At 38.9% G+C, this 15,076-nt stretch overlaps 1 protein-coding gene across 3 annotated transcripts in view; it reads left to right on the top strand.

Annotated features, from left to right (window-relative positions):
- Positions 1-1,030: 1,030 nt before the first annotated feature.
- PRKAA2 (protein kinase AMP-activated catalytic subunit alpha 2) overlaps positions 1,031-15,076 on the top strand; it is a 73,012-nt gene continuing 58,966 nt past the window's right edge. Inside the window, exon 1 of one of the 3 annotated variants that reach the window (XM_070468114.1) lies at positions 1,031-1,214. In XM_070468114.1, the coding sequence (XP_070324215.1) occupies positions 1,121-1,214 (94 nt within the window). In that variant the 5' untranslated portion in view covers positions 1,031-1,120. The remainder of the gene's footprint in view (positions 1,215-15,076) is intronic. The other 2 variants (XM_020904411.2, XM_070468113.1) reach the window with 2 other exon arrangements.

Raw genomic sequence — 15,076 nt, 5'->3', positions numbered from 1 at the left:
CCCTTGTTCCTTAGGTAGCTTACCCCCCAAGCTCACTACGTTGTTTCCCTCTTCAATTTCTTTCACTATTTCCCTCTTGTGCCGCTCTACCACAATTTCTATGCTATATATACTTTAGTCCTGTCTGCCTCTCTTGCGACCCCATGGACTGCAGCCCACCAGGCTCCTCAGTCTATGGGAATTCCCAGGCAACACTACCGGAGTGGATTGCCATTTCCTTTTCCCTGGGATCTTCTCAACCCAGGGATCGAACCCCTGTCTCCTAGGCGGATTCTTTACCACTGAGCCGCCTAGAAAGCCCATATATTTATGTAAGTATGTCTAAAATACAGTTGAGCAAATACTGGGACTGATCGGAGAACTTTGTGCAAACTAGTTAGAACCGGGAGCTCTAGAGGAGAGGGTCTGTCCTCCATAACTGAGAATTAGACAGTACGTGGAGGAGGACCAGTGAAGCCAGGACAGAGTTGGCTTTTTCTGTTTGTGGTGACCTGTATGAAAACAGTCCGTGACTCCAAAAACTTCCTTGTGACTCTCCTCCGACTGACCTTCGATCACGGCCCTTCCCCACTGCCGCCAGCGCTGACTTCCCTCAGACCCACACGCGGCTCTTCACGCCTCTCTCTCCCCACACTCCAGGCCTGTTTCTCTTCTCCAGGTTCTATTAATACTTCCATCTCTTTCCACTCGCGAAGATTCGGTCCAAATCTCACCCTCTCATTTCCACTCTGACAGGCTCTGCTCGCGGGCCCCCTAACCCGGCTCCCACCCCCGGGCCCCTCCTCCAGGTAGCGAGGCGACATCCATCCCCCACCCCGCTCCGCGCACACCTGTGGGCCTCGGACCTCCCCCGCACCCAGCGCCCACCCTCCCTCCACTGCGCCCCCAGGGCCCTGGCCCCGGGCCCACGCCGGCCTGACGCCCGCCCACGGGGCCTCGGCGCGCACACGCCCACGCCCCGACCCCGACCTGCTCGCGTCCCCCCTCCCCCCGCCCCGCCCCGCCTGGTCCCCAAGTCTCGGGCCCCCGCCCCCCGCGGGCCCGCTGCACTGTGGGTAGGCGGCGGCGGCGGCCGCACACAGGATCCCGCGGCGGCGGAGCGAGGCTGCGCGCGCCGAACATGGCTGAGAAGCAGAAGCACGACGGGCGGGTGAAGATCGGCCACTACGTGCTGGGCGACACGCTGGGCGTCGGCACCTTCGGCAAAGTGAAGAGTTGAGTACGCTGCGCCTCGCGGGAGGCCGAGCCCCGGAGTCCTGGGGCGCCGGCCCGCGAGCGGGCAGCGGGTGGCGGGGCCTGGCGGCAGGTGGAGCGGCAGCGCCCGGGCCGCGCGGAACCTGGGGGCCCAGGGAAGGCAGTGGGTACCGCTTCGCCCCGCGGCAGCGGCGGGGGCCCGGCGAGGAGGCTCGGGCGGGGGCGTCGCGGGGTCCTGGGACTGGCGTCCAGCAGGCTTTTACCGCCCGACCTCAGTGCCCCCCTCTGAAACCCGGAGACTGGGTTGTTGGGCGAGGTGCCTTTCAGCTGGGAGGCTGTAAGGATAGGGCTGGGGAACGACCCAAGGTCCTGATGGTGGAGTTCCCATTTCGTGCCAGGTGTCCCGTTAAGTGCTTCACGTGTGATTACAGCAGGTGCAGGTGTTATCTTCGCCTTTAACGTGAGAAAATGGGGACCCCCTCGGAGGGACGTGTTCAAGGTCACACCGAAATTGGCAGAACCGGGATGAAGGTCTAAAATGTCCTCCAATTTTGGCCAGGCTAGGAAGTGCTGCTGTCTGGATTCCTGCGTTCTCCCTGACTCTGGATTAGTGGGGCTGGTAGTCTAGGGGGGGATCCCGGGGCGCGAGGTAGGTGGGTCTTTCTGCTGGCCGTGGGAAACGCTGGGATGCATCTGGGTTGGGTCAGGGCTTAGTTAGAACTGGGAGGTCTGAAGTTTGGTTGGTGTGTGTAAAATGGTTCTAGGAAGGCTTCTAGGATGGAGGGAGAGGAAAATGGGATTTGGGTGTTGGATCTTGGAGGATGTAGGGCTGAAGCCAGAACTGCTAAGACATACTCTGCTGAGCCCTGTATTCTTAGGTGATGGGATCTCATTTTGCGTGTAGAAAAACAGGCTGCTTTGATTTTTTTTTTACTGGTTACTAGTTAAGTATTGAACTTTCGTGTTTTTCTTGTTAATAAGAGTCATGTGGGATTAATTAACTTGTCCTCTCTCCAGAACTAGAACCAACTTATTAAAAATACTTCTTTGGGTTGTTTCTTTTTTCTTTTTTCATTTTGCTGGGAAAATGTTTGGTAGGCAGCTTGAAGATTTTATTGAGGCTTCTATTCCCTTAAAAAATAGTGAAAAAATTTTAAGTTTTTAAAATGAGAGTAAATTACAATTGTGTGTTAGTTTCTTCTCTATGACATTGTGAATCAGCTACAAGTATACATGTATTCCCTGCTTCTTGAGTCTCCCTCCCACCCTGCTAGGTCATCACAGAGCACCCAGCTGAGTTCCCTGTGCCATACCTTAGCTTCCCACTAGCTAGCTGTTTTACACATGGTAATGTATATATCAATCTTACTCTTTCAGTTCGTCCAAAAATCCTATTTTAACCTTGAGACCAGGCTGTAAGTGGATAGAAGAGACTCGTTCATTCGGATGGCAGGAATCAGCTTTTATTTACTTGCACATGTCTGATACCCTTTCTTTTGTTCAGTAAACACTGAGTGCCTACAGTGAGCCAGGCACTGTTCTAGGTAATGGGGATACCCTAGGAGCAAAATCAGTAAAATTTTTCCTTTTGTGGTGCTTATATTCTAGTAGGGGAAGAGAGTAATCACTATGTGTATATATATGTGTGTGTATGTGTGTGTGTAGTATTTTTAGTGCTGTGAAGAAAAATGAATCAGAGTTTTGTGCAGTTAGTAATTTTCAGTGAGATTGTCAGGCATGGCCTTACTGATAGGCTGATATTTGTGTAAAGACCTCAGGTTTGTAAAATCTGTTCAAGTCCTGTGAGGGCTGTGAAGTCCTGGCTTAGGTTTGCAAGACCTCATAAAGTGGTAAGTGAAGAGAATATATTTAGAGTGAATATATGAAGATTCAGGAACTGGATTAATGCTGTGACATTACTAAGGACTATTGTGTTTTGATGTTATACACTCAAGTCTTCACCATCTAGGCATGTTCACTTTCCAGGTTATATAATGTATACTGTTCCTTTTCAAATTGTGTTAAAAATTGTTGTTTTTTAAAAAATTCTTGTGTAATCTGAATGTTGGCTAAAATACCCATTAGATCATTTGGTCCATTGTCACAGGACAGCTTAAATCTCTTTTTGTGTATATCCTTGAACTGCTTTTAGGCACTGACTTAAAATATAAACCAACAGAAGGTACTTGGATTTATGAGAAATCCTTTTCCTGGAAGACTCCATCCCAGTGAGCAACCAACTGGGGTGATTTCCTAACACTGTTTGAGCTCCTCTCCAAAGTTAGGCAGTGCTCTCCCATCCAAAGTTAGAATCAGTACAATTGCTTAATAAAAATTATGTAAGTTGCAGCAGTCTAAACTTACTCATTTACAGTGGACCCTTGAACAGCATGAGTTTGAACTTCAGAGGTCTACTTTTACAACAGATTACTTTTTTCCTCTAAATAAATACTGCAGTATTATACAGTCCAGGTTGGTTGAATCCTAAAATGTGGAACCATGAATACTGAGGGTTGAATATAAGGTTATACACAAGTTTTCAACTTCCTGGGGTCCAGTGCCCCTAACTCCAGTGTTGTTCAAGGGTCCATTGTAATTCTTTAAGGGACTAGAAACAAAAGCACGTTTATTTTTAAACACAACTTTTTTTCAAGCATGTTTAACATATAAAAGTCACCCATTCTAAATGTATCATGTGTAGTACAAGTCAGTGATTTTTAGTGACTTTGTTGAATGGTACAACCATTTTATAGATTTATAACATTTTCATCACCACAATAAAATCCCTCATGCCATTTATAGTTAACCCTTAGTCCTAGGAAACTGTTAATCTGTTTTCTGTCTGAATAAATATGCTTTCTCTGGACATTTCTTATAAATGAGATCATTGAATATGAAGTCTCTCATGTCTGACTCCTTTAACAAGGCTTTTTATGTTCGTGCATGACACAGCATGGTTTCTTTTCATTGCTGAATAATATTCCACCTCATGAAAATGCCACATTTTGCCTATGCAGTCACTTGTTGATGATCTCTGTTTCAGTTTGGGACTGTTACAGATAATGCCACCACAAATGTTGTATGCAAGTCTTTGTTGTGGATATATGTTCTCATATATATTGGGTAGATACCTAAGAGTAGAATTGTTGGCTTGTATCATAATTTTATTTTTATCTGTTGGAGAAACTGCACACTTTTCCAAAGTGGTTGTACCATTTTACAATCCCACCAATAATGTATGAGTGTTCCTATTTCTCCAAATCCTCACTGACATTTGTTTATTGTCTTCTTATAACTTTTCTGGTAGGTGTGAAATGGTAACTCATTGGGGTTTCAACTTGTGCTTTCCTAGTGATGATACTGAACATCTTTTCATATACTGAATAGCCATTTGTGTATCTTGGGTGAAATGTCTTTTCATATCTTTAGTTATTTGTTGGATTGGTTAAGGTGAGTTTATAAGAATTTTTTTATAAATTCTGGATACAAGTTCCTTGTATCCAGATATTTTCAGATATTTTCCAGATATTTTCTGGAAATATCCAGATATTTTCTTCACGTCAGTTGTCTGACATGTATATGTGTTTTGAATTTTTATGAGGTCCTGCTTATTGACTATTTCCTTTTATGGATGATGCTTTTGGTGTTATATTTAAGAAATCTTTGCTTTGGGTTTCAAGGATTTCTTCACATTTTTTTTTTTTTAAATAGAGGTTTATTGTTTTAGCTCTTATATTTACATCTAGGACTCATTTTGAGTTAACATTTGAGTATGGTCTAAGTTGAGATTCTAAGGTCAACTTTTTGAATATGGATATCCAATTGTTCCAGGGCCATTTATTGAAAATACTTACATTAACAAAAAAAGAAAGAAAGAAAATACTTACATTTTGATTTGCTATTGATTTAGACTTTATAAATTTAATTTCTACTAAAAAACAGTAGTAGATGGTTTAGTTTTATATGGCTATAAAAACATGGAAATGGAGAAGTGCTGAATATTTTATGTGCCTTCTCTCTTTAGCTATTATGTTATTTATAGATATTGAAAATTTAACTTCAGTTATTAATGTATCAATTTACAGATCAAAGTTAGGTACAATGAACAAAAATGGAAATAACTAGTTTTCACGTAATAGCATTTGTTTAAAGCTACTTTTAAAAACGTGGAAATCCTTCTAATTGTTGATAAATAATTGAAACCTTATTTAAAATATTGAGTTGATTTTTCTCCATTGTTCTAATGTAAGAGTATTAGGGGAGTGCTTATGGAAACAGATTATGTTGGCTATCAGAGTTTGAAGTAGTGCATTTTATCTACTTGAATGTTTTTCTTTGTACTGTTTTGGTTCTTACTCTTTCCCAGGTAAGGTATAACTGCTGTTTAAGAACTTTTGTAATTAGACTTGCTTAGTTCTCACCTAAGTAATGTCGGTCATAGAAATTCTAGAAGAATAGGTCTTGTGTATGTGTTCTACAAAGACCAGTTGAAGAAAAAAAAGTGTTTTAAATATAATGGTAATTACATTTTAAAAAGAAGCTTGTATTTTCAGGGTGAGAACTGACAGATTTGATTTATGAAATCATTATTCTTCATTACAATTGTGCACCATAGGATCAGTTCAGTTCAGTCGCTCAATCGTGTCTGACTCTTTGCAACCCCATGGACTGCAGCATACCAGGCTTCCCGTCTATCACCAACTCCCAGAGCTTGCTCAGACTCATGTCTATCAAGTTGGTGATGCCATCCAACCATCTCATAGGATGCTTTCAGTCAAAGTAGCCTTTTCTAGTCAGAAAGGTCTCATCAAGGCTTTGTTTTTTGTTGTTTTTCGAATAGTTATGTGAATGGCTCACAGAATTGACTTTCAAGAAATTAAGTAAATATTTTATTAAGTCTTCACTTCTGTGTAAGATAACAGGAAAGATAAGCAAATGTAGAGCTTGTTTTCAGTTGTTCAGTTGTATCCGGCTCTTCGCAGCTCCATGGACTGTAGCCTGCCGGATTCTTCTGTCCATGGAAATTTTCAGGGAAGAATACTAGAGTGGGTTGCCATTTCCTGCTCTAGGGGATCTTCTCAACCCAGGGACTGAACTCCTGTCTCCTGTGTCTCCTGAATTCTTTACTACTGTGCCACCTGGGAAGCCCTAGAAATATAAATACCAAGTCGTAAGTGATAAATTAGATCTCAGACAACTACCTGGTCAGTTGGTGGACCTCAGAGTTATACCTGTGGTATTTCTGGCCCACACTGGCATTGTTTTTGACCCTCATGTAGTGTCAAGTCCCTTGAACTGCAAGGAAATCAAACCAGTCCATCCTGAAGAAAATCAGTCCTAAATATTTATTGGAAGGAGTGATGCTGAAACTGAAGCTCCATTACTTTGACCACCTGATGTGAAGAACTGACATTGGAAAAGACCCTGATACTGGGAAAGATTGAAGGCAGGAGAAGAAGGGGGCAACAGAGGAGGAGATGGTTGGATGGCATCACAGACTCTATGGACATGAGTTTGAGCAAGCTCCAGGAGTTGCTGATGGACAGGGAAGCCTGGCGTGCTGCAGTGCGTGGGGTCACAAAGAGTTGGACATGACTGAGCAGCTTAACTGAACTGTAGTGTCAAGGCCCTAAAGAATACTTGAAACCTCTCTGGGCTTTGTTTTCTTCTTCTCCTTAGCAACAACACTGGAATGTGAAATTTATTTGCACCTGATTTTTGGAGATTTAATTTCAAAAAATGGATACGTTTATTTGTTCTTTCTGGCTTAGTAGAAGTTTGAATTACTGAAGACCAGAGCTGAAATAAAGATGTAATGTAAAACAAAAGAAAAGGGAAACATATTTTTAACAATTTAGTGATAAAAGCTACAACTTGATTAAGTTGATATTAGAAGAGTTGACTCATTGGAAAAGACCCTGATGCTGGGATGGATTGGGGGCAGGAGGAGAAGGGGACACAGAATGAGATGGTTGGATGGCATCACTGACTCGATGGACATGGGTTTGAGTAAACTCCATGAGTTGGTGATGGACAGGAAGGCCTGGTGTGCTGCAATTCATGGGGTCGCAAAGAGTCAGACACGACTGAGCGACTGAACTGACTGACTGATGTTTACTATATATGCACTTGGGTTTTATTTATTCCCCAAAGTAATCCTGGACTTGGTATTATCTCCATTTTGCAAATGTAGATATTGAGAATTAGATACTTTAATTTGCCTAGAGTCACAGTGCTAGTAAGTTGCAGAAGTGGCAAATTTAGGGTTCTCTGATGCAAGTCTGTCCCACTCTTTGCAACCCAATGGACTGTAGCCTGCTAGGCTCCTCTGTCCATGGGGAGTCTCCAGGCAAGAATACTGGAGCGGGTTGCCGTTCCCTCCTCCAGGGGATCTTCCCCATCCAGGGATCGAACCCCTGTCTCATAAGTCTCCTGCATTGGCAGGCAGGTAAATTACATATGGATGATTAAAAATTATATTTTCATATAAATTTTACACTTGTGTCTCAATCCATTCCATAAATTTACTGAATTCTGACACTTTTAACCCAGATTTCTTTAAAATACCAGGTATTTCAGGGTTCCCCCATCCCCATTATGAAAATAACTTTGACTAAAGATTGCCAGTGGCCTTCAGTAATCAGACTAAAAAGAATTTGTTAAAAATAACAATGTCCTAGGATGAAAGAACATTGGTTTTAGAAGGCATTAGCTGGGGATTTTCATTTCATGCTACTGCCAGTTATATGAATTTGGGAAACCATTAAACTTCCTTGAGCTTATTTCTTCTTTTGTAAAATGACAATAACAATACTTGGCTACCTACATTCTAGGTTTTTTTTAAGGATTAAATGAATTGAGGCACATAAAATGGCTTAAGAGAAAATGAGTTACTTTACAGATAGATGGCTGTTGTGGAGATGACTAGATACATGGCCATTTTGAGTGAATCCTGTACCCTGTGTGAGGTGTTATTAATAATAAATGTTTACTGATTGTGGTTCTGATTGCAACATTGAGACTTAACTTTAATAATTTGCCCCAATTGTTTTGGTTGCCTGCATTGGAAAGTTCCTAATGATTTACTCATTTGTGCTATATGATATTTAGTTTTTAGTGTTTATATTAAAAATCCAGTATCTTTTTGGGTTAAGTCATGAAATTTGTTTTTTCACAAATATGGAAAATGAATAAAATAAGAATGAAATGGGAATAACTGTTGATGTTCATATAAATTGCTAGCTGAACTGGTTTTACTTCTGAAAATAAGTAATTCTAAACTGCTATTAAGCAATACTTCCAACTAATGAAGCTATATATTTTCTGAAATACTAGACTGTTAATGTTGGAATGAAAATGAATTCTTCATCTTTCTTAAATAATCAAGTAAATAGTATGCTATTTAGGGGTTTTTGCACCTGATTTATCTTATTTTTATGATTTCAGTGTTTTGTCCTTAATGCTGAATGGATTTTGTTCATTTTGTGTAATGGATTGATTCTTGAAAGACACTTTTCCATAGGAAACAATATTATAAATGATGGACAGATTCAGAGGAAGTCCACAAAGACAGGATGTTATACAGTATAGAGAATACTGGATTTAGAAGGCCTCCTGTGTGGAAGTTTGCTGTTACAAGTCAAAGTCACTTGATCTCTGAAAAAGAGAATAAGACTTATATGTTCTTTTATACTTTTGAGAGTAATACAGGAGAAAATGTAGGTGAAGATTACAAGTACTTAACTTTTATGGACCCTATTATGGCCTTAAACTTGTAATTAGCTGAACTCTGAGAATAATCTGTGATGTGGTTCTGAGATCGGGATTTATTTGATGTTGAGAAGAAAGGGTTCACTATGTTCTGTTTTATTTTTCTCTGGCCTTTTTTCATATTTCATTTGTGTATGTTTGTTAATCTAATTCTCCAGACACTGCTCACTTATCACCCTCTTCTGTATACCATGTATATATATGCAATGTATATATGCAAACAGGTAACAGATATCTATTCCAGGTCTCATGGTAGTGATCACAGAACTCTTGGATAAAGGAGGCAAAACTGGGGAAGGGAGGAGAATGTGAGCGGCAGCTGGCAGTTTTTATGTGTAGTTTGTTGTCAAGGTTCTACTTGGAGTAGAACCAAAATAATACACTCAGTTAATTTTTTTCAAACTTCGGAAAATGTAGACTCTGAGCTAAAAATGCCTTTCTGCACTCTTTCTCCACACATATCTATGTGAGTTAGAAAGGATTTTTGTAGTTGATCATATACTGAGGAACTTACTTCAATTCCGTGGACTTTCTCCCTTTCCCATGCTGACACAGCACTGCTTTATCTAGTTGTATTTTTTTTTTTAATGCGCCAAAATATTAGTCCATGTTAGCTTTCCTTAAAGCGTTTGTACTGCTTTGTAGTGATTATACTGTTGTGTTTACTCTTCTGAGATTCTTGTGGTTTCCTTAATGATAGGGAAAGTACTTTATAGAGAAAGTAGTTAATATTTTGAAGCCAGGTAGATAATTTAATTGGATCTAACAGAAGATCTAATCTCAAATGAGAAAGTGGGTGGCAGAAGACCCCTAAAATATTGAATGTGTTATGAAAGTGAGAGCCAGTCTCCCTGGTGTGTTTATTAGTTGCAAATGTAAGAGAAAACACTTTGAATCAGGTTAAATAGATTTTTATCTATTATTTAGACCATTGAAATGCATATGCAAAGCAATGTGTTTATTTTGAAAAGTGGCAACCATTTTATTTTTAGTATAGTGTTATTAAGGAAAGAATTTGAGGCAGCTCTTATCTCTGCTAATAATAGAAACCTGCACCCCTTCAAGGGAACAGTATTCTTGCTTAAGTGGTGTCTTATGGTTGACGGGGTGTGCCTCTGATAAATTTTACTGTATTTCTTTTGGTAGTGATTTTATTTTTGAGTGTTAATAATCCTTTTTTAAATTTGCCCTTAGTTTATTTAAATGGCTTTTATAGAATCATCAAATCTTGCTATAACATCTCTTATCCTGAGTGTTAGTGTATTAATTTATTGAAATACTTTCTTTTGAAATCTTTATTCTTCATATTATTTTGTGTTTACATTTTATGCACTATTAAAAACATAGTGAGCAATATATTCTCATTTAATATCTCAATTTCTAAATTATAAATTAGTTATAAGATGGCTATATAGCTATCATAATTGAAAATAATGGAATTAAAGTTTTAAGTATGCCATAATTTTTTTTCTACATTCTTACTTTACTTGATAAATACCATAAATATTATTTAAGTTTTGTTTTTAATGTGTTGGAGCATAATTTGATACAATGTGTATTCCATAATTGAGTTGAGTTCTGCCAGACTTAATGAGATAATAGAACCAATTATATCTTAAGGACCTACCATGTTTAGTTATACAAGATTTTAAGCAAACTGTTTATTTCATTGTCAAAAATGTGGCAATGATACTACAAATTGGGAGTATCTGGAAAGAAGGAAGAGGGAAATATTCAAAACAGAATTTACTTAAATGATTCTTCTCTCATGTTTGAATTCTATGTCAAATATGATATAATGAATCTGCCTTTTACTCAGATTTATACCAGGCCTTCTCAGTGCTCTACTAATTCACAGTTAAGTAGTATGATGGTTATACTATGTACTATTAATTTGCTTTTAGTAAGAAATTTGGCTTTGTGTCTTACAGTAACTTTTTGGTTAAGATAAAGAAATGTGCTTTAGAGGGCTTATTGCTGCTGAACAACTATTCCCAAAAAACTTAGGTGTCATTCTGAGGGAAATCTTGGTCCTTTACTCTAATACATATAGTAAGATTTCCTATTTGGGACAATACAAAGCTAGATGAGATAATTTATAGACAAATCACAGAATGAGAATTTAAATTTGCATTGACTCTTTGAATTGCTAGGTAGAATTTGATAGGGATAAGTGTCAAATCTAGGGTAAAAACAAAACTGAAAAGCAGGTATATAAGAGAGTAGAACAGCTGATAGCAGTTCTAAGATATTGAAGTTTTATCTGACCATGAATTTTTGAAGTATATATTATGAATACTTAAGTGTAAAGATTGTTATTGGGTAGAAAATAGACATATAGATTGATATTGATGAACCATGTTAGTAGATAGTTGTAGAGGTATTAATAGTATAGTTCTGTACTTTGTATTAAGCTAAATGTTGAATATTGGCTTTAGTTCTTGGTTCCACAATTTGGAAAAAAATCTTAGCCACTTATATTTCATTCAGAGAATGATCATTGTAACTAGGGGAGTTCAGAAAGTATGCCATATGAGGTATGGTAAAGAATATTTTTCTAGATTTTATCTGGAAAAGAACCTGATGCTGGAAAAGATCGAAGGCAAAAGAAGAAGGGGACGAAAGAGGATGAGATGGTTGGATGGCATCACCGACTCGATAGATATGAGTTTGAGCAAGCTCCCGGAGTTGGTGATGGACAGGGAATTCTGCCGAGCTGCAGGTCATGAGTCCCGAAGAGCCGGACATGACTGAGCCAGTGAACTGAATTGATACACACACACACACACACACACACACACACACACACACATGTGATTACACATGTAATATGATTGTCTTCCCTGTCTGGCTACGATTTCTAACTTGCATCACATCAACTTTCTAGTTAAGGTGGAATTGGAAATTGGAGAAAATTAAAAATCTGAAGGCAGCCAGGACTTGAGTGGTTGATATCCCTATGAGAAGAAAAATGCATTGGAGTGAGTCTGACATTTTGTTTGGCTTTTCTCTTTGAGTCATTTGATTATTTGTAAAGATGGTAAATGTAAGAAGCCAAACAGAGAACAGTGGGTAAAAGGCAGAAAAGCTAGGCAGAGTTTGAATCCTGGGGAGACAGCAGTTGGAGTTCATAACTTACCAAGGAGGAGAGTCGCAGGTAAGCAGTTGGATTTTTGGTTGCAAGCCCCTGAAGACTGAAATCCTTAGAATCAGCTTAATACTAGACATATTAAGATGATCTGCCTCCTGTCTTTATTCTCTGGAGGATAATAAAATCAAGTGGGCTCTCTATAGTTTTTCACACACAGTGTTCAACTTTCCAGGAAACAAGGGCAAGACAATAGAAAAAAAACTCATAGGAATTCAGATATTAAAGCTATCAGACATGGGCTTTAAAATAATTATGATTGAAGTGATGTCAGTATCATGATGGTATGAGTTATTTATTTTTTTCCTCTCCCCTTCAATGTACATCTAATTGGACATGCATAACCAAAAAAAAAAAAAAAAATCTTCTGCATAACATGCCAGGACACTCAAGATCCATCCATCTTTGTACCTGAAAGTGGGTGGATTGGAATGCAGAAAAGGCTGTGGAGTGAGGGAATGTTGCCAGTGGGTCTGCAGTGGGCCAGCACAGACCTTTTTTGGCAAAGGAAGTGGAGGGTGATGGTGGTGAGTGGGGGTTGGCCCAGCTGTGCATGCCGCAGCTGGAGGGACCTGTTGCTGTCTCTGTGGAGAGTGCTGTGGAGAGAGCGAAAGGAAAGAGAAAACGGCAAAGAGAACTGAAAGAAAGCATCTCCTGTCCACTGGGCCTATGATTCTGGCCATAGGACTACCCATGGGCTGGTGGGACCCTCACCCCAAACTTGGGCATCCCTCTACTAGGTTGTGGGCACACCCAGAGCCCAAAGATTAACATACATCTCCCCCAGTGTGCTACCAGCTACCCTCTCCTCTTTTATTTTCTCTGCCAACTTATGTTTGTTGTTGATGCACATTCCCAACTGCCAACCTTGTACTGGTAAGAGAAATGAAAATAATAATAATAATAACCTGTGCTATACCACTACCTTCTGGAAAACAAAAGGAAGACTTCTAATTGCCAACCTACTAAATTGTTAGGAGTAAAGTAAGCAAAATCTTGCCTAAATAAAGAAAAATCTTTGCTACTTCAAATGTGAGAGCAAAGTCTCATTTCATCAAGCACTATGGGAGAATATCATTGTAATCTTGTTATCACAAGAAGAAAGTGACAGTTTTCCTACAACCAAACCCAAAGACCTGGAATATTGTGATCTAACTTTATAGCTATTAAAATGAAATTCAGTGAGCTGTAGGAAAACTTAGGCAATACAGTGATCTCAGGAATAAATTAATAAATGGAAGGAGTGCTTTACCCAAGCGACTGAAATTCTAAAAAGAAACCAAAAAATTATGGAGCTAAAGAACTCAATAAATTAGATTAAGAATTACAATGCAATGGAAATAGAGCAGGTCACATGGAAGAATTAGCAAGCTCAAGGGCAGGGATCTAGAGATGATTCAGATGGCAGAGAGAGAAAGAAAAATAAGATTTTTAAAAAGTGAAGAAATTGCAAAAACTCTCTGACTTCATCTGGTGAGCCAAAGGAAGAAGAGAGGGATAAGGGAACAGAGAGTGTGTTAAAGAAATAATAGCTGAGAACTTTCCAAACCTGGAGAAGGAACTGGATATACACATCCACAAAGCTAATAGAACCTCTACTTATTTAAACACAAAAAGACATTCTCCAAGACATATTATATTAAAACTGACAAAAGTTAATGATAACTTTAAAGACTGCAAGGAAAAATAGTAACCTACAGAATTACCCTCATTAGGCTATCAGCAGATTTATTAGGAGAAACTCTGTAGGCTAGGAGAGAGTAGAGTGAAATATTCAAAATGTTGAAAGATAAAAGCTGCCAACCAAGAATACTCAATCTGGCAAAATTATTCTTCATATATGAAGGAGAAATATGGGCTTTCCCAGACAAAAACTGAGTTAATCACCAATAGACCGGCTTTACAGGAAATGTTGAGAAGAGCTCTTCAAGTTGAAAGTGCACAAAAGATGAAAGTATACAACTCTGATTATGATGATAGTAAAGTAACTTTTTGCAATAATATATTTAATATAATTTAATATTTAATATATTTATCCTAATTATAGCACAGAAATTAAAGGAAATGAAGTATAGCTACTACAACTTGTAATCACATCATAAGAAAGGTAATTTGTGATGTCAAAAATGTAAAAAGGAAAGAGCTAAAGAATGGAACCTTTATAGGCAAATGAAGATAAGTTGCTATCAGCAGAAAAATAACTTTCATCTATGATAAGTTTTATATAACTTTCATGGTAACCATAAAAAAATCTAGAGTGGAGAATGAAATATTTTTTAAAAATGGGAGACTGAGAAAATCACTATGAAAAACCACCAGCTATGCAGAAACAGAAGAAGAAATAGTGGAGCAGTAAAATAATAAAAGATAAAGGACAATATGGCAGTAGTATGTTCTTACATGTCAAATAGTCACCCTAAATGTAAATGCATTGAATTCACCAATCCAAAGGCACAGAGTGGCTGGATGGATTAAAAAAAAAACAAAACCCAATTATATGTGTTCTACAGAACACTTTTTAGCTTTAAAGACACAGAATGGCTAAAAGGAAATGATGGATGATGATACTTCAAGTAATTGGAAACCAAAAGAAGGTGAGCATAACCACACATATCAGACAAAGTAGACTTCAAGTCAAAAAGTATAATGAGACAAAAAGGGTCATTGTATAATGATAAAGGGATCAGTGTATCAAGAGATTATGTGTTCAGTTACTCAGTCGTGTCTGACTCTTTGTGATCCCATGAACTGTAAGCTGCTAGGCTCCTCTATCCATAGCATTTTCTCGGCAAGAATACTGGAGTGGGTTGCCATTTCCCTACAATCATAAGTATGTATGTTCCCAACACAGAGGCACCAAAATGCATTAAGCAAATAATAACAGATCTTAAGGAGAAGTAAACAGTAGTACAGTAATTGTAGGTTATTTCAGCATTCCACTATCAGGAGTAGATAGATCATACA

Source organism: Odocoileus virginianus, chromosome 5 (assembly GCF_023699985.2).
Source record: "Odocoileus virginianus isolate 20LAN1187 ecotype Illinois chromosome 5, Ovbor_1.2, whole genome shotgun sequence".
Taxonomy (NCBI): Eukaryota; Metazoa; Chordata; class Mammalia; order Artiodactyla; family Cervidae; genus Odocoileus; species Odocoileus virginianus.
Note: the sequence above shows the minus strand (reverse complement) of the source record. Positions and strands in the feature narration are given on the sequence as shown.